The sequence below is a fragment of the Prionailurus bengalensis genome, chromosome D3 (assembly GCF_016509475.1).
Source record: "Prionailurus bengalensis isolate Pbe53 chromosome D3, Fcat_Pben_1.1_paternal_pri, whole genome shotgun sequence".
Lineage (NCBI taxonomy): Eukaryota > Metazoa > Chordata > Mammalia > Carnivora > Felidae > Prionailurus > Prionailurus bengalensis.
The window spans coordinates 22,423,696-22,442,406 of record NC_057356.1 but is presented as its reverse complement, the minus strand read 5'-3'; the positions used below and the strand labels follow the sequence as shown (position 1 = coordinate 22,442,406).

At 49.0% G+C, this 18,711-nt stretch overlaps 1 protein-coding gene across 1 annotated transcript in view; it reads right to left on the bottom strand.

Moving 5' to 3' along the window:
- TBC1D10A (TBC1 domain family member 10A) overlaps nucleotides 1-14,798 on the bottom strand; it is a 34,172-nt gene extending 19,374 nt beyond the window's left edge. Inside the window, exon 1 of the mRNA XM_043559286.1 lies at nucleotides 11,829-14,798. Within this exon, the coding sequence (XP_043415221.1) occupies nucleotides 11,829-12,148 (320 nt within the window). The 5' untranslated portion in view covers nucleotides 12,149-14,798. The remainder of the gene's footprint in view (nucleotides 1-11,828) is intronic.
- Nucleotides 14,799-18,711: the final 3,913 nt, after the last annotated feature.

Sequence of the window (18,711 nt, the reverse complement as noted above, 5' to 3'; positions counted from 1 at the left end):
GTGCAAGCTAGTTCTGGGTCTGCTTCCCTTTCCCATAAGGAATTCCCTGGCTTTGCTCCTTCTAGCCCTGGGTCAGTGCACAATGGTAAACAGGTTCTCTCCACCCTTCACTGGCCTTGGGCCTCTGCCCAGCTCTCCACTCTGTTCAGCTCCACCCCTCTTGATGTCAGATGGAAGAAATGGTTCCTTTAGGCACCAACCTGGCTGGTTCCAAAAAGCAAGGAATCCCCACTTCCTCACCCAGCTAGGGAAAGGCACAGACCACAGCAGAAACCTCCAGGGCAGCTCTCCCTGACAACTGCAGAAAGGTATGGAGACTATTCTCAATAGACTTCCCTTCCCCAAGCCTTCACCCTTAGCAGGCTGAGTAGTGCTTGAAATTTCCCACTGGCAACTGGGTTTTCAGATCACAATCTCACTGTGGGCACCCAGGGGCCATCCTGACTCATGTATGGGCTCCTTAGCCATCCTTACCAAATTGCTAGATCTTACTGATAGATTTTACCAAATTAGTTTTGACTCACTGTTTATATAAGGCCTTTCCTCTGCTCACATTCCTTCAAGGCTCCCTACTGCCCTCCTTGTCCAACAGAAACCTCAGGTCCTCCTATTTCCTCTAAACATCCCTCTTCTTTCCCCAGCCCTATCTCTAGGTGGCCCTCTCTCTGAACTGGCCTCCCTCACCCCTACCCCCACTCTAGTTCAGTCCCACTCATCTTCCAAGGCCTCATTCAGAACTCCCTCTCATGTCTACAAAGCCTTTCCTAACTACTCCAGGGACAAAACACAATCAGCCCCTCATTATATTCCATACACATTTCTCTAGAGCTTGTGTTCCAGGCCCTGAATCTACAAAGATGAATAAAATGCAGTCCTTGCCCTTGAAGAGGTCAATCTGGCAGAGGAGACAGATGGGTGAGTAGAAAACTAGCACACATAGAAGTGCTATCACAGAAGCATGTAGAAGGTGCTAAGAAACTGCAAGAAGCCCCCAGGGTGGTGCTAGTGGTTGGTGGGGGGTGGGGGTGGTGTTCAGAGAAAGGTTTTAAGAGGGGGCTGATTTTTGAGATGGTCTTTGAAGGGTGACAGGAAGTAGCCAGGGTGAGAAAGGGGAAAGGGCACACCAGCCAGAAGACCCAGTATGAGCAAGCACAAGTTAACAGAAAAGACCACGGCTTGTTTGGGGAATGTGAGCAGTCTAGTGGAACAGGTACAGCTTCTCCACCCGAATATCCTATCTGCTCTGCTGAGGCAGCATTCCGTGAGAAGGTACACTCCTGGAGGGCTCTGCCCGTCTCATTCTCCACAGTGTGTTCTGGGCCTAGAACAGAGCTTGGTTTTGTTGGTGCCCAATAAATGTGTGTTGACAGAATCATTAGCTTTGTGACCTCGGGAACTCTGTGTTTCAGTTTTCTCCACAGTGAGATGGGAATACTGTCCTCAACCTTGAGATCAGGTGGGTAAAACACAGAAAGTGCTTCATAAAGAACATTCCCTCTCTGGCCTGATACCAGCTCTGGATCTTCCTTGAAGCCCAGCACAGGGTTGAACAGATGTGCTTAATGACAGCCTTTTACAACATTATAATTCGAATTTTCAATTAATGCAACTGAATGTCTGTTAGAGCACTTACCAGGCACTTGCTATGCAACAGACATGGTGCTCAGCACTTAACTTACATTATTTCATTTAATCTTGACAACAGGCCCATGAAATAGGTCCTCTAATTATCACTGCCTCCCCTTCCACAGATGAAGAAACAGGTTTTCAGTAAGCCAGTAACTAAGGTCTAGGGTGAGCAGAAGACAGCCCTGGGAGATGAATCCAGACCCTGTTCTTCTTCTGCTCTGTCACTCAACTCCAGCACAGAGTGCTAACCACTAGGCAGGGTTCATACCAGCCTTGATCCCAGGGAACTTGGAGCTTTGTGGACTCACAGCCATAAACTGTGTGGTGTTTGGCAAGTCACTTTACCTCTCTGAAATTTGGTATCTGCTTCTGTGAAATGGAGATTATGATGAACTGTATCTCACAGAATTAAATGGGGGCAGTGTCAGTAAAAGCCTGGTCCACCATTCAGGCTCCTCTGTGAACCGGCATTACCATGTGACTATGCTGGGAGGGTGGAGGAGGTCACCCTGAAGCAGGACAGGAAGCTCAGGATCAAAGTCTACAAGAAGCACAGAAGGAGGGTGGTAGTAATTATGAAGCAAATTCTGATTTCTTCCCCAAGTAACTGCCACTACCCAGGAAGGCTGAGGTCCCAGGCAGCACTATGGTTACATGCTTTGAGGTGAATCTTTCAGGAGACCCACCTTTATTCTCACTTCTGCTTGATCTTCATAGTCCAAAGAGAAGGAAGATCAGGCCCTCCGAGTCAGGGTCACCTGAGGACTCTGTTCCAAATGACTCAAAGAGGAACTGATGGGGGGATTCCCAGTCTGCCCTGGCATGCCAGAATGCTCCAGACCACAAGCTGAGTGGGACTGGCTCCTCTGCCCACCACTCCCAAGGGTGGTGGGCAGAGCACATAAAGAAATCTGGATCTTCACACCCATATTGCCTTGCTGTCTCACCATTATGCCAAAGGCTTGAAGTAAACCTCAGAGGATAATTCACACTCGAATTATAAGAGCCACCCTGTACCTTTATTTTGTGACAGACACTGTGCTGGGTGTTTTACCAACATTAGCTCTCTTAATCCTCATAACACCCCTCTCTCCCAGTGTCAACACGGCCTATTTACCTTAGAGAGGTCACATGACCAGAAAGTGACAAGAGCCAGGACTAGAAGTCAGGTCTGCCTGTGTCTTAAACCCAAGGGTCAAATTTAGGTTCTCCCTTTTTGTGAAACCAATACAGAGAGGTAAGGGAAAAGAAGCAGCATCCTCCAAAAGTGGATGGTTGGAAAGGATCGTTTCTGGACATACAGAGTCTAGGGCCCAGAGTGCACTCAGAAGGAACAAGAGCTCTCCACACTATGTTTCTGGACCCCCTCACTAGCCAGCTGTTCCTGCCTTGTCTTGGGGTACATATGAGGGGCTGTGTGTGGAGATCTGGGACAAGTGCTCCATTCATCACAACAATTCAAACAACTTGAGAGGCCTACTAGGAGAAGCACAAACACTTGGGGCTGAACTGAAGTTCTAAAGCTGAGACAGGGAGGGGCCAGAGAGGCCACACAGTGGCCACCAGCTTTGGTAAGATAGAAAACTGGAAAAAAGCAGTCCTGAGTCCCAGGCCCAATTCCATTACTTGCTCAGCTTTGGTTTCCTTGGCTGTAAACAGGAAAATAAAACTTAGCCTACCAATTTCCCATTGCTCCTATAAGGACTACTGTAAGGCAATGGGAATGAAAGCACTTTGCAGACTAAAGAGCTAAACAAATCAAAGCATCCTTTGATTTGATTATACTCCCTAAGACATGAGGGCCACTGGTCCTACACACAAAGAGAGGTCCTCCCACAAGAAGAACAGAGCATGCTGAAAGAACTGGCTTCTGTGGGCTGTGCCATAACGACCCCTTGCACTTGCGTGATACCTCATAAAAAACTTCTCAAAGCACTTTTCATATACTCCAAGGTCAGTCTCAGAATATTAGAAGTGAAAGAGCTTTTCAACATCATCCCATTAAAACTGCCTTAGTTTAGGGGTACCTGGGGGGCTCAGCTAGTTAAACGTCCGACTTCAGCTCAGGCCACGGTCTCATGGTTTCGTGAGTTCAAGCCCAGCATCAGGCTCTCTGCTGTCATCCCAGAACCCACTTCAGATCCTCTCTCTCCCTCTCTTTCTGCCCCTCCCCAGCTAATGTGCGTGCATGCATGTGCTCTCTCTCAAAAATAAACATTAAAAAAAAAAAAAACTACCTTAGTTTATATGTGGGGAAAACTGAGGCTTAGAAAGATTAAGCAAATTTCTCAAGGTGACACAGCTAGTTAGGGATCCACGAGGCCCAGGACTCAGGTCTCCTGACCCCTTTCAGTAGTCTTTGTTTATGCTATGCTCATAATCCACTTATCTCATTTGATCCTCACAATCCTTTGTTACAAAGGCCATGCCTTTAACTACCTACTGAACGTCTCACTTCCCTGCTAGGCTGTAAGCCCCGGGAGGGCAGGACCAGATCTGCATCCCCTGAGCCTAGCACACAGCTGTACACATAGTAAGTGCTGGGTGAGAAACAGGGAGCATCAGTCCCATGATCAAGTGAGGGGATGTGCCTAAGTCATATACCATAACGGTCTGAGGTAGAGCCGGCATTACTGCCTTGACTCCTGTGCCTCATTCAGAGCCTTTTCCGACTACTAGCCTAAACCTATATTTCCAGCCAGAATCTTTAATCTCTGAGAAATGGCTGGTGATGTCCCTAAGTGCTAAGGGGTTCACCTTCTCATAGGTACTGGACTTATTTCCACCTGTCCCATCTGAGGAACCACCTCCAGGAACAGAATAAAGACATGAGGTTGAGGTCAAGCCAGCCCTGGCTGCCATCTGCCTCCCCTTGATCAGTTTATCTATGCCCAAACCCCCAAACCTCCAAACCTACCCTCTCCAGCTGCACACTACCCTAAGGCTGGTTTTCTATGCCCTTAGGCCTTACTCCTCTCTCCTTGGAGAGGAGTCTGGCTCTCCTTGCCATCCAGTATGTTTACCGGGCAGAGAACACAAAGCTCGGTACCACTCACCCCACCCCTTCCCAACCAGGCCAGCTAACCCGCTCTCCCACTGGAGAGAGACAAAGAACCCCTTGATGTGTCCTGGGCATGCCAGCCATGCCAGGCACCTTGGGGAGCCCAGGGCTGTGACAAAGCAGAGTTAGCAGCAGCCCACTGTCCACTTCACAGGAAGGCCACAGCTGGCCTTCCCTCCCTGTGGACAGAAGGCCCCAGGATGGGTTCTGTGAGAGACTAGGGCCTCTTCAGCTTATGCTGAGACTTCCCAATTCCCCATCAGTCCACACAGCCTGCCAGGCACCAAGCCCTACTGATTTGGTGGTCTCTTCATCCTCACAGCTCCAGACATCTTCCAGGCCTCTCCATAGCCCTTTTGGGCTGTCCTGAGCTGTCTCAACTGGTCTCGCTGCCTGTGGTCCAGTTCTTCCCTATGCCATCTTCCACACCAGCACCAGACTGACTTTGATGAAACACAGGAGGCCTCAGTCTGACATTCAAGGCTAGGCATGGTCTGCCCAACCTACTTTCCTAGCCTCCCCTTGCTTCACATCCACCTCCTGCCTTCTGCTCTTCTTGTCACCTCTCTTCTTGGCATACCACGTTTCTTAAACAGCTGGATTTTGGTGGGGGGGGAGGGGGTCTTGTACATAGGTCCCCTCCCACCCAGTGAAATGCCCTTCCTTGCTACTTCTGAGGCCTGGATCAAATGTCACTTCTTCCTGGGCTCCTATAGATGGAGCTGGCTATCTCTTCCTATATATTCCAGAGCGACCACACACCTCAATTATGGCCTTTATTGCTCAACATTGTAATGATTTATTTGTGGTTCTATTTTCCAACAAGTCTATGAACCTCTTGAGGGCAATAAGACAAAGATGCCTTTGTTCAGTTCTGAATCCTTTGTTCCAATCACAGGGGCTGACAGAGTAGGTGCTCAATAAATGTTTGGTAAATAAGCTCACTACTAAGGTGGATAAGCTGGCAAAAGTAAGCCTTGGCTTTCTCTCCCAGACTCCTGAGTCTGCTGCTTACTTCCCTACCTGAGGAGCAGTAAAGAGCTAAGCTGTGACAGCCTCTTAGGAGCTATACAGAGCATGAAACAGAGTAGGTGGGATGAAGAAGGGAAAAAGAAAGGTGAGATAAATAAAGCCAAAGTTGGCAGCTACCCTGAAATCCTGGATAGGAGGCTTCTAAGCAGGTGACGCATCAGGAGCTTTGGTTTGCCAGTGGGGAGGACAAGACAGCTTTCCCTCTGCCAGGGAGGTTCCTTGGGCCCTGGATAGCAGATTTGTCAGGGGCAGACAAAGCAGCTAAAGGAGGCCTCCTCCCCCTCAGCTGTGCTGCCTGCAGGTTAAAGTGATCAACTAGGGCACTGACAATGAGTGGATGATGGCTGGGTTCTGCTCTGGTGGGCAATGTCTCCTGGCCTGGAGGCTCAATTGGCTTGGAGTCAGGAAGAGAATGGGCACTGACATATAGGGTAGCAGTGGGCTGAGTATCAGAAGATCTGGGATCCCTCCTTAATTTGGCTCCATTGTTAACTAACTGCAAGGCTGCTCCAACCCTCAGATTCCTCACCTGTATGGGGAGCATAATCCCTGCCTACTCTACAAAGAAACAAAGGCACAGACTGGATATCAAAGTCAGATGACCAATAAGCAGTATTTTGGGGTCAAGAGAAATGCAGTGTGGACTCTGGCCTATGGGAGGACTAGACCAGGCCAGTCTGGTCATGCTTTCAGGGCCTCCCCAAGGATCTTTCTCACTGGGTCTTTCTGTGATTTGGCTGGCTATGGACTTAAGCTGTACTGAGACTCACACTGCCCTCCACACCAGGTTGGAGAGGTAGCCAAGTTCCTGCTAACTCCTGCTCTGGGTGTGGGGGCCTCTGGGACTAGTGAGCACCTGTCATCTGCCTGCTGCCACATTAGCAAGGCTTAGTCACTGGATTTAGCATTGAGAAACAGGTTCTAGTCCTAGTTCTGCCATTTACCAGCTGGCAAGCCTTGGGCACTTTCTTCTCAGATCTTTGGTGTGTTCATCTATAGAATGGGGATATCTATCTCTCTCCAGGGAAAGTGAGGGTGCACCACTGGTTACAGTTCACTCCTCCCCGCAGGAGAATGGACCTCACTGACACTCATCATCATATCTAGAGATACAAATAGAAAATGAAAAGACAGGACCACTAGCCACTCCAGTCTTAAAAAGAAGCAAGAACAGGGGCACCTGGCTGGTTCAGTCACAAGAGCATGCAACTCTCTTGCATGACCACGAGAGCATGATCTCGGGGTCATGAGTTCAAGCCCCATGTTAGGTGTAGAGATTACTAAAAATAAATAAATAAATAAACATTTAATAAAAGGAGCAAGAACATTCATTGAGCACCTACTGTACTGTGTGCCAGGCTCTTTTCAAACATCAGCTCATTTAAACCTCACCAACATCCTGCAAAATCAGTATTATCACAACCATTTCACAGTGAGAAACTAAGACTTAGTAAAGTGAAGCAACATGTCCAAAGTCACACAGACAGCCAGACTCCAGAGTTTGTGTGAAGAGGGAACACAGAGCATCTTCTTTCCCCCACCTCAGTGTAAACAGATTGGGTGGCTGGACCAGAACCAGGCCTCACTGGTCCTCTGGAGGTCCTGTTTCAAACCCAGATGCTAGGAGGACAAAACATCAAGCAGGTCCCACTGCTTTATCTCTTTCCCACAGCTTAGGATTTCCTAGCAGGCGGACATGCAGGCACCTTCCCAGGGCAGCAGCTGGTGCGCTGGCCTTCCCCTTCACCAAGTCAAGTCTTGTCTGAGGCCCTAGAACACCCACAGGGCCACCAAACCGGATTTTCCTTTGAAGCTGGAAAGAGAAGGAGGAGAGAAAATGGAGGGCCTGTGGTCTAGTCCACATGTACAGCCGCCTCCTTCCAGATGGACCACCCAGGGACCACTCCATTGCCAGTTCCATGCTCTCCTGGGAACCATAATAGCTCAAGAAAAGAGGATGCTCTGAGCTTACAAGCTGGAGAAGGTGGTGGGAAGGCAGGGAGACAGGCTCTGGCCTGCCAGGAGGGCCCTGGCCCTACCCCAACAAAAACTGGCACAAACCAAACTATAGGGATGCCAATTAAGCCAGTTCTACGATTTCCAAAGCCACAGGGCTGCCATAGTTGGCTAGGAGTAGTGGAGAACCCCAGGGGACAGGAGAACTGAATCAGCCGGAGACAATACTACTGTTCCAGATGTTTCTCTCTGGACCCAGCTCAGATCCCTCTCTCCCCTAGCAGGAAGCCAACACCCACGGGATCCCAGAAAGCATAGCTCCTCACCTCATCTGGCCTGCAGCACTGAGCAGACTGAAGCTGGGTGGGAAGCTCCAGCCTAAGGAAGCCAGTCCTGGAAATTACATGGGAAAAGTAGAGGGAGGTTGGGAACCCATCTCTCTCAGGCCATCTCCCTTGGGCCAGGAGACCTAGTATCCAACTGGTATCCTTCTTTTCCTTCATGACCCCCTCCCCTATGCTGCAGAAGGGACTTCCCCGCATAGATCTGCTCTTCCTACCCCAAGGTGATAGGAACAGTAACATCACTCTTCCTACCCCTCCCCTCTAAGGACACTTCTTTTTCCTCCTCTGGTCCTTCCTGGGCTTCAACAACCAGCTCAACTCCCAACCAAGCCAAAGAACTAATGCTATCAGCTCCTCTGTCTGTGTCCATGCCTCCCACAGGGCTCTTTGCTGGTTTGGTTGCTTTCTTGTCTTTCCTCACTGGCTTCTGCTCACATGCAGGCGAGGACTATCACAGGCTCACCAAAGGTGCCCCATAGAGTAGGCTCAAAAGACAGATGAGGTGAAGAAGTAGAAAAGGCTCAGGGCTGGGAATCAGGAGTTCTGGGTTCAATTTCTGGCTTTGATCTTAACAGACTGAAGAGGTGAGGCTAATCAGTTCTCTCAGATCTCAGTTTACCTATCTGTATGATGATTGCCATCTCTAAAGTCACTTTCAGCTCTCTGACTTGAAATGTCTGTCAGTTAATGTCATTCAGTAAGTAAATACTAGTTGAGCATTTACTTCTCTGCAGGCCTGAATAGAAAAAGGTGAATAAGCCTGGCCCCAGCCCTAAAGTTGATAGTCTAATGAACTGGTAATGACAACACACTCTTACCCTTGCTGGGCAGGACTTGTTAGCCTCCTACACTACTGAGCTAAGCCAGGGAAAGTGAGGGCAGGCAGGTTCCTGCTAAGAACCTTCTGTTCTACCTACCTGGCACCTGGTTTCCTGTTGGGACCACAGGTTGTATTAATGGATGGTGAAAGCAGTGGAAACTATCCTGACCTAGGAGTCAGAAACCCTGGGTTCAAGTCCTGGTTCTGCCAACTAATATGCTGTGTGTTCTTAAATAAGTGAGTCTCCTCTCTGGGCTTTGGTTTCCTTATCTGTAAAAGCAAGGGCTAAGCTCAGTCAATCTCTTAAGATCCCTTCCAGTTCCAACAGTCTATGATTTTGTGATCTACTCATGCCAACCACCTAACAGTCACCTAAGCAGGGTAGCCTCTGATCTGCTTTCTTCCCTGCCCCCAAGCCCCTGGTAACTGCCAAAACTGACCATCTTGAGACAACCTTTGGTCCAGGGTGGCTGAAATGGACCTTTAATCTAGAGCCAGAGTTCCTGCCCTCTCCACTGCAGCCATCAGTGCTAACGTTTCACTCTCTGGGATAACACATGGACTCCTAGCCCTTAACCACGAGATTAGCTTTAGGGCAATCACCCTGATACTTTCCATAACTTCCCCTCTTATGGCTTTGGGCAGGGACTTACTTTTGGCTTCCTTGGAACCACATTATAAACTCAGCAGGGAACAGTCAAAACTTTCAGACACCAAAGATTTTAGGTTGACCAAGAGGGTCAAGAAAGTGAGGCAGGGAGAGAGAAAGGAGCCTAGGACCCCATCTCAGTCCCAGTTCTATAAACACCAGTGAGGTAGAGGGCATCTGCAAAATCTGGGTTTGTGGTTGGAGTGTGGGGAAGACAGATGTCTGGCTGTCTGGTGGGGGAATACAGCCAAAGGGAGGTGCTCCCACTGGGGCGTCTCTCTGTTAAAAAATACCAGAGGTACGCCCTCATTTTTCTCATCAGTTCTCAGACCCTTAGAAGGAAAAGAAAGGAAACTAACATATTCTGGGCCACTACTTGGGTCAGGCACAGTGCTAGGCACCTTCATATACCTGATTTCATTTAATCCCCATAGTAATCTTGGGAGTACATGTGACTGCTGCCCTTTATGGTGAGCAAACAGGCTCAGAGATTCAGGATCTTGCCCAAGGTCACACAGCTAGCAAGTGTGATTTTTTTTCCTAAGTCTGGTCTTTTCCCACTATATCACTGCTGTGTACCCCGATATCTGGTTAACTGTCTGGTAAGAATGTAGCCGGAATTCTTATCTCTTAGAACTCACAGGCAAATTTGAGGTCCTCCTTCCAAGAACCCACAAATGCAACTGGGAACTCCTTTCCCACTTCTCAAGATCCCATCCCTCTCAGGGCCCTGATCCCTAGTGATTCAAAAATTGATCCCTCAATTCAAAAAATATACTCCAGGTCCCCTTTGGGTTCTCACAGGCTAATCCCTGGGGAGCTGTGACAAAGCATCATAGCAAGATGAAGCATCAGAATAAAGGGTGATCTCTGGGGTCCTGCACTGGACAAGGTTTAGCCTGCTGTGAGCAAGTGGGGAGAGGCTGGAGGACACAGTCCAGTGGGTAAGAGAGAGAGTTCTCCTTAGAGGAGGGGGCTATATTTCTCCAAAGGAGAAGGAGGCCTGGTGAATTTGAAACTGGGAGAAATCCGGAAGTGACCTTTATGGGGCTGCTTGTATGGGGTGGGGTTCTTAACAGATGGTCAAGGCACTTTCATTAGTCATAAGAGAGGCTGGAAGAGGCTTGGACAGTCACAACTGGTCAGAGAAGGGGAGAAAGGACCATGTGGAGTAGGATCTTGGCTGAGTCTTGTGGGGCCCCCACAGGTAATTGTGTGAGGCCCTCTGTTGAAGGGGAGGCACACCAGGAGGAAGGCTTGTCAATTCTGTGCAGAACACTGGTCTCATGTGACAGGACAGCTGGAATGGGAGTGGGGTCTGGAGTCTGTCCTTCTCAGAGGGTTCTGTGGGGCAGTGCGGCTGCCCAGTTACCCAGCTTGGAGGGAAGGTGCTGCTTCACTGCCTTGCATATCTCTGCCTGACAGCTGGGTCCTGGAGGCTCTGGGGGTGGGGGATCAGAGTGTGCTACCAGCAGGGACCCTGCTGTCTCCATGACTGCCCCCTCAAGAGTCTGTGTTTGGGAGGAGGTGTGTGTTTCCACAGCATACACAAAGACAGCCAACAGTCTGTCCTGGAGGTGAGGCACTGTCACCCTGTGGGTACCAAGAAGGGGGAGTGTCTGCCCACCTGTTGCCAGTGAGGAGAAATCAGCCTCTGAAGGGCCGGGAGAGCACTCTCTGACCCTTCCCTGAAGGGAAGGGACTATCTGCCCCAGGGTGGGACTGTCTGGGAGGGAGATGACCAATGTCAGTCCAGTCCACCCAGGAGCCTGTGTGCCTTGAGGTAAGGGGTCAGTCTGTCCTGGAGTGGAATGAGGGCAGGGCAGTCTGTCCCTTTGAAGTCCCTCTTCCTAAAGTATCCCCCTGGTGCGGGGTAGTAGGGTGGAGACGGGGCATCTGTGGGTCTTGGGGGATGGGGTAGAGAAGGTATGTGTCGGGGGAGGGGCAGCCATCTGTGAGCCTGTCAGGGGTGGCACAATCAGGCCTAAGGCCGCGGTGGCAGCAGTGGGGTTGGGCCAGGTGTCTGTCGTTCTGTCCCGCAGTTGGGAGGAGGGCACTGTGGGCCCTTCTTGGGGGCGGGTCAATGTGTCTGGAGGGCGGGGGCTGGGTGGAGGGTTGTCTGTCCTTAGGTCGGAAGCAGGCTCGCGAACGAGGGGCGGGTCAGTCGGCCCTGGTTGGGGGAGTGGGGGGGGGGGCAGGGAGAGAAGGGGTCAGTTGTCCCCGGTTGGGAGGGGAGCTTGTCGGTCTGTCCTGAGGGCAGCTCCGTCAGCGTGGAGGCCCCCCGCGAAGGTCCCGCGCCGGCCCCGGCCCCCGGCCCCGAGCCCCGGCGCTACTCACGCGCCCTCCGCGCCTTGCGAGCCCACGATGAAGCCGAACTTGTCGATGCGGCGTTCGGCGAAGCCGTTGGCCTCCGAGTCGGAGCCGAGAGAGCTGAGCTCGTCCGCGGCTGCGGCGTCGGGGCCCGGGGCCAGGCTCTCCCGGGTCCCGGACAGACTTCCTTCGGCCGCGGGCGCGCGCGGCCCGTTCTCTCCGCGGCTCTTCGCCATCCTGGCCGCGCCCGCCGCCTCAGCCCCAGCGGCCACCTCAGCCACCTCAGCCGCCTCAGCCTCAGGGCCGCCGCCGACGCCGCCGACGCCCCGCCCACGCGCCGCGTCCATTGGCCGCCGCAAGGCCAGGGGCGGAGCCCTAGGCCCTCCCGGGAGCTTCCCCCCACGCCCAATGGGCGCAGCAGACCCCAGGGCCCGCCCACCTGCCCTAGACTGGCGCCAACCGACCCGACGTGAGGGGGCGGGGCAGCCGTCACTGGGAGCCCTCCCCCCAGGGCTTGTCAATCAAGAGAGCTTACCTGAAAAAGCTCCCCGGGCCTTTCTCGGTTGGCTCCCGCCCGCCCGTCACCTGCAAGCGCCGCTCAGTCACAGGCTGAGGGAGTGCGCTGGGGATTCCGCATTGCCTCCTGAGCCTCTGGCTCCTCGCGAGACCCCAGGGATGTAGGTAGGGATGGTTTCAACCGTTCATGAGGACCTCTGAGGAGACCTAGGAAGGATCCAGGGATTCGCCCAGGGACACTCAACGTCTTAAAGACACAGGCTGAGCTAGAAGTTCAGCAACCCCTGCTCACTGCCTCTAGGGCTTTAAATGAGCCCTTGGGAGACCCAGTTAATAAGAGTAATGACCAACGTTTATTGAGACACTCATTGCCCCAAGTTCTACCTTTCTCTTGTAATCTTTTTCCCGCAGCTTTGAGACATAACTAACCTACCATAAAAATCACCAGTTTAAAGTGTATAGTTCAATCGTTTTAAGCATATTTGTGGAGTTGTGCAACTATCACCACAACCTAATTTTAGAACATTTTCATCACCCCCCAAATTCCTATCCATTAGCAGTCACTCACCATCCTTCCTCCCCTAGTCTCTGGCAACCACAAATCTGCTTTCTGTTTCTAAAGATTTGCCCTTTCTGGACATTTCATAGAAATGGAATCATACAACGTGGCCTTTGTGTCTGGCTTCTTTCATTCAGCATGTTTTCAAGGCTCATCCATGTTGTAGCATGTTATCAGTACTTCACTCCTTTCTGTGCCTGAATAATATTGCACCAAATGCAATACTACATTTGTCTATCCATTTGCCAGTGATGGTCAGGTACAAGCTTTTGTATGGACATACATTTTTGTTTTTCTTGGGTAAATACCTAGGAGTGGGAATTACCAGGTTATATGGTAACCTGTTAATCTTCTGAGGGAGGAACTGGCAAACTGTTTTCCAAATTGGTCACACCATCTCTTGGAACCTTCGTGCAATGAGGTAGATACAATTTTGTCCCATTTTTACAGTTAAAAAAAACCCTGAGGTTCAGGGAAGTTAAATCAGCTCCCTAAAGTCCCAGCAATAGCTGTGGCAGAGGCAGGATTTGAAAATAGCTCTTACCAACAGTTTATGGGGAGGCATGGACCAATTGTATCTATATAGACTTAGCTCCCAGAAGCCTACTTCTCACCCCAGGATTGTCAACACTTAGAGTCACTATAATAGCTCCTCAGTTAAGCCCAGTACTTTATAGTTTACAAGTCACAACCACGTTGTCATCTGATATTCCCCATAGATCTGTGAGGCAGACAGACCCAGAAAAAAGAAAGCACTGTGAGAGCCAGGCCTGAGCTGCAGAGCCTGGGGCAGGCTAAGGGGCCCATGGCATGGTCCCAAGAAGGGGGTCTTAAGACTTGAGTGATTTCACCGGGTGTTTCCTTGATGCCACATGGCCCAGACATTCTTGAAGACTTCACTGTGCAATCTTCACATTCCGTAGGCTTCTGGTTTTCCATAAACAGGGCAACAGCAGACGTGGGACTGGGCGCAGGCTATTTTGGTCTTAAACTCTCAAGTCTAGGAGGACATTCCTCCTCTCCAATGGCTCTAGACAGTGGTGGGCTCTTACTCCCAGCTCCTAGGAGGGGCAGAGTGGGCCTTACATGGGGATGTGGGCCTATCCCAGGGAAGGGAGAGAGGAGCCAGACACACGGAGAGCATATGTGAGACCTGAAGTTGGGCAAAGTATTGACAACCCTTTGACTTCATAATTCTGGTCTTAGGATGATCATATTCCAAATATGTTCAGCTCTGTAAGGGCATAGGCACAGTGATGTTTAGCTCAGAGGTATTTGCAGTGGGGGTGAGGGATATTAGAAGCACCTGGGTGTCCATCTTTGGAAGAGTAAATGTTTCTCAAGTTAAGGCCTTGAGGCCCCAGCTTTTAATTTTCTTACACAAGACGACCCAGAATTCAAATCTCAGCTGTCACTGTGTACCTTAGACAAACCACTTCTCTCTGAGCCCATTTCCTCATCTGCAAAGTGGAAATACTGGAAAATATACCTCCTTGGGGCAGTTGTTCTGAGACTTTGGTATGATAATATGTGCTAAGCATCTGACACATGGAGGTACTCAGTAGATGGAAGCCAGGAGTGCTGATGTTTGTAGTTTGCAAAGCACTTTGCAAATCCATTATTGTCTTGAATATTTCCCACCACGGCCTGTGGCTGCAGCAGGGGTGTTTACCTAATCTAACCAATGGAACATGGCTTGGGAGACTTCATTTCATGGCTGTTCCCCTCAATAACTGGGCATTTCTTATGCAAAATCACTTCACTTCTCAGAACCTCAGCTTCCTCTTCTGAAAAATGTCAATAATTACTTGGTGATGGGGCATCTGGCTGGCTCAGTCAGTAGAGCATGCAACTCTTCATCTCAGGGTCATGATTTCAAACTCCACATTGGATGTAGAGCTTACTTAAAAAAAAAAAAAAAAAAAAAGACATATGGTAAACTCCATGAACTGTTTCTGAAGCCTCCAGCACATAGTAGACACTCAATTGTTACATTTCTTTACTTCAAATTCCAGAACTCTTTATCTGATATTTAGTGAGCAAGAGAGATGAAGACCAGGACCAACAGTTTATATTGCAGTAGAGGAAGAACATGTGTGTGAAGAAGAAAATAAAGCAGGGTAAGGTAGGAAGAATGCTAGGGGAAAGGGTGCTGGTGGGGGTGAGGAGTAGATGGAAATAAGGAAGCTTCTCTGTGGGGATCTAGGAAAAAGTGGGCAGGAAACAGGGCAGCAAGTTGCAAAGCTCACGAAGGAGAAGCAGGCTCAGAGATTGGGGTGATCAGACTGAAGTAACAAAGCAAGAGTGAATGAATGAATGATCCACAGGAATGCCCTGCAGAGTCATGTGGCTCCCTGAAATACTAAGAGGCCTTTGGCAATGGTGTGAGACATCCAGGTAGACTGGCAGCTGTAGGTGTTCTTTTGAGGATTAGATGCTTAGCCAGGGCTACAGGAATGTATGGATAACCTAGTCACATCATCTACTGGGGTCATTCCTGCAAGTTTTGCTCTAGGAGCTTACACAGGCCCCGGGGAAGTCCCCTCTCCTAGATCCTGGAATGAGAAACTTGCATGAGCTTAGAAAATCTGGCAGCATTGGCCATGAGCCGATATCCAGATGTCATAGCCTGGATTTGTAATGAGAATGGAGCTGAGGTTTAAAAGGTAGACAGTTTTAAGCGCCCAGAAGCCAATGAAGAGTAGGCAAACTATAAAACTTCCTTATCCCTACACTGAGAATAACAGTTAAGATTCTTTTGGTCCAAGTGGCAGCGGTCCAAATGGGCTTACCCCCAAACTGCATTTAGTGGGTCCTACAACTTAAAAGAAATTCATAGGCAAATGAGCTTCAGGAGCAGTTTGATCCAGAAATTGACAAGGGAGAGCAGCCTCATTTTCCTCTTTTCCCTTTTCTTTTTGTCCTCCTTCCTGTGGTTACCTTCATCTGAAGCTAGAGCCCCTCATGGCAGCAGCTACAGGCTCACATCCTTCCTCCACACATCAATACAACAGAATCTTCTGGTAGCTTCTGCTCAATAGTGAGGTGGAGGCATTCCTTCATGTATTATGTTCACACTAGGATACGCGCCTAACCCTAATCTAATCACCATATCTCAGGGATAACACTGACTGGACTCAGTTAAAGGCAACAGTAGTACCTTCTCTGTAACGATACAAGGAATAGGAGTATCTCTTGTCTTGCTTCATGGATTATATGGCTCAGGAGTTATCTATAATTATTCACTTACTTTTTAACAAAATATAACAATATAGAATAGTTGAGAGCAAATTCCCAAACTAGAGTTAATAATGTTAATTTCAAGATGGTACATTTTAGGGGTGCCTGGATGGCTCAGTCAGTTGAATGTCCGACTTCAGCTCAGGTCATGATCTCATGGTTTGTGGGTTGAGCCCCACATCAGGCTCTGTGCTAACAGCTTGGAGCCTGGAGCCTGCTTCAGGTTCTGTGTTGCCCTCTCTGCCCCTCCCCTGCTTGCTGTCTTTCTCGCTCTCAAAAATAAACATTAAAAAAAATTTTTTTAAATGGTACATTTTACTTGTATTAAAAAAAATAAAAAATCTTATATACTAGTATGTGTACCCTTAAACACATTGCTTAAGCCGTATTGTATTTTGCCTTTGTGAATTATTACATATGAGAACTGCTATCGAGTATGCCATATATTTCCATTTAAGTATATACTCTAATGTAATCTAATATAACCTTTATATATATTCCCTAATAAAATATTTAATTTAAAAAAAATGAAACGGGTATAATCATAGGTGGCTTCCTCTCGGCTACATGACAATTCAAGCAGCTGGTAGAGTTGAAAGTGAAATTCCTAATGTCTATAATTCCCAATGTCTTCTTTGCCTAAGTCTAAAATGACAACCACTCTGACAGCATTAAGTCCTGCCCATTTTCCCAGCAGTCCCACAACAGGAACATCTCTCCCCTCCCCTGGTGAGGCAGTAGGACAGCGTGGTCTCCAGGAATATAAGAGCTATTTTGGCCTTCCAGAGCCCTCACTGGCTACATGACCTTGGGTATCCACCTAATCTTAAAAATGGTGCAGATAATTCTCAGAGAATTGCAGTGAGATTCAGAAAAGCTGTGTGAGCAAGGCATTGCCTTCATGTTGCATACCCTAACCCAGAAGTACAGAGTGCTGTGCCCAAGGCCAATGATGGTTACAAGGCTACCCTGGTCAATGGCCCTTCTTCAACAGGACTAAGCCAGGACAGATGTCCACTCAGGAGCTCTGGGAAATTGGGTTTGGGCCCCAGAGGGTGGCTCAAAGGACCCATTCACTCACATTCTACCCAAATACATTCCTAGCCTCCAGTCACAGCCTCCGTGATCCAGAGCCCTTGGGATCTGCCATCTGTGGGGGACAGTGCCCAACACCACACCCTACTCCCCATCCCCAGAGCCAATCCGTGGAAGAAAGGAGAGCTTGGAGCACAGGACTCCCCCAGGTCTCCTGACCCCCTTCCCAGGTGGTGTTTAGTGTTTTTGGTGTTGACTACAGAGAAGCAACCAGCAGTGCCTTCATTTTAGGCACCCAAACCATGGAACCCACTCTGCCCCTGGGGGGAACTTCCAGTAAATGTCAAACAAGGTGAGGAAGAACATCCCTCTGACCAAGTTAAAAATGTGAGGGATCCAGCAGTGTGTAATGGAGCCATGCAAGTGGCACTGCAGAAGGGCCATCTGTGCCCCAGGTCTAGAGTAAGAAGCTTTAGCTTGCAAGTGGATATTAGGCACAAGGAATAGGAGTATCTCTAGTCTTGCTTCATGGATTATATGGCTCAGGAGTTATCTATAATTATTCACTTACTTTTTAACAAAATATAACAATACAGAATAGTTAATTCTACATAGTGTGCAGAGTAGAGCAGGGTGGTGACTAGAATACTGGTTCTATGACCTTAGGAATGGCCTCACCCCCTGAGCCTTGGAGAGGACCTCATGGAGCAGCTAAGAAGATCGAATGGAGGGACTGCAAAGAAAAGGCATTACAAACTCTCAAAAGATAAACACACATGAAATCTTCAGAATAAAATGGGATTTAGGTTTCAAACCAGGAAACAGTTTTCAACAGGCTCTCACCTTCCTTCCTCTGAACACCCACAGCGGCGCCTATGTCCCTGTGATAGCATAATTCCAAAAATAGCCGGCGTCTGGCTCTTGCTAGGGAGCAAGGCCTGTGACAAGCATTTTGCACACATTCTTTTCATCTTCTTACTGTGTGGCTGTGGGCATATGATCCACCTTCTCTGTGCCTCAGTATAAAACAGGAATACTCAAGATTATGTAGGTTAAAACTGATGAAACACTTAAAACAATAAACACTAAACTGGTTAAATTTTATAAAATCCTTGGAATGGTTCAAGGCTGTGGCACAATTTAGCATTTTGTAAATAAATAAGTTTAAAAAATGTCATGTCCCTGTGCTCACTCAGGGTAAGCCACCTGCCTAAGGTCATAGAGCCAATCAGGTGATGGGTGATTCCAGGTCTGCAGGAAACTATACTGCCCCCCCCCCCCCACCAACCCCAAGTCTCATCTACATGTATCTCTCTGCTGCCCACTGGCCCAGGAAGTGCATCACACTTGTCCTTGTTCTTCTGTGGTCCTGGCATGTTAAAGGCATTTTGTAGCAATCTGTTAAATACGCAGGGTATGCCTTTGAAAGGTCCAAATGTTTTAAATGAGCCATAAAAAGAAATCTAAGACGGATTCATGAAAGACTTGGTGGCAACAAGAATTTAGTTAAAAGTCCAGCACTCCTCAGAGCAAAAGAGGAGCCAAGTCTCAGGACACTGA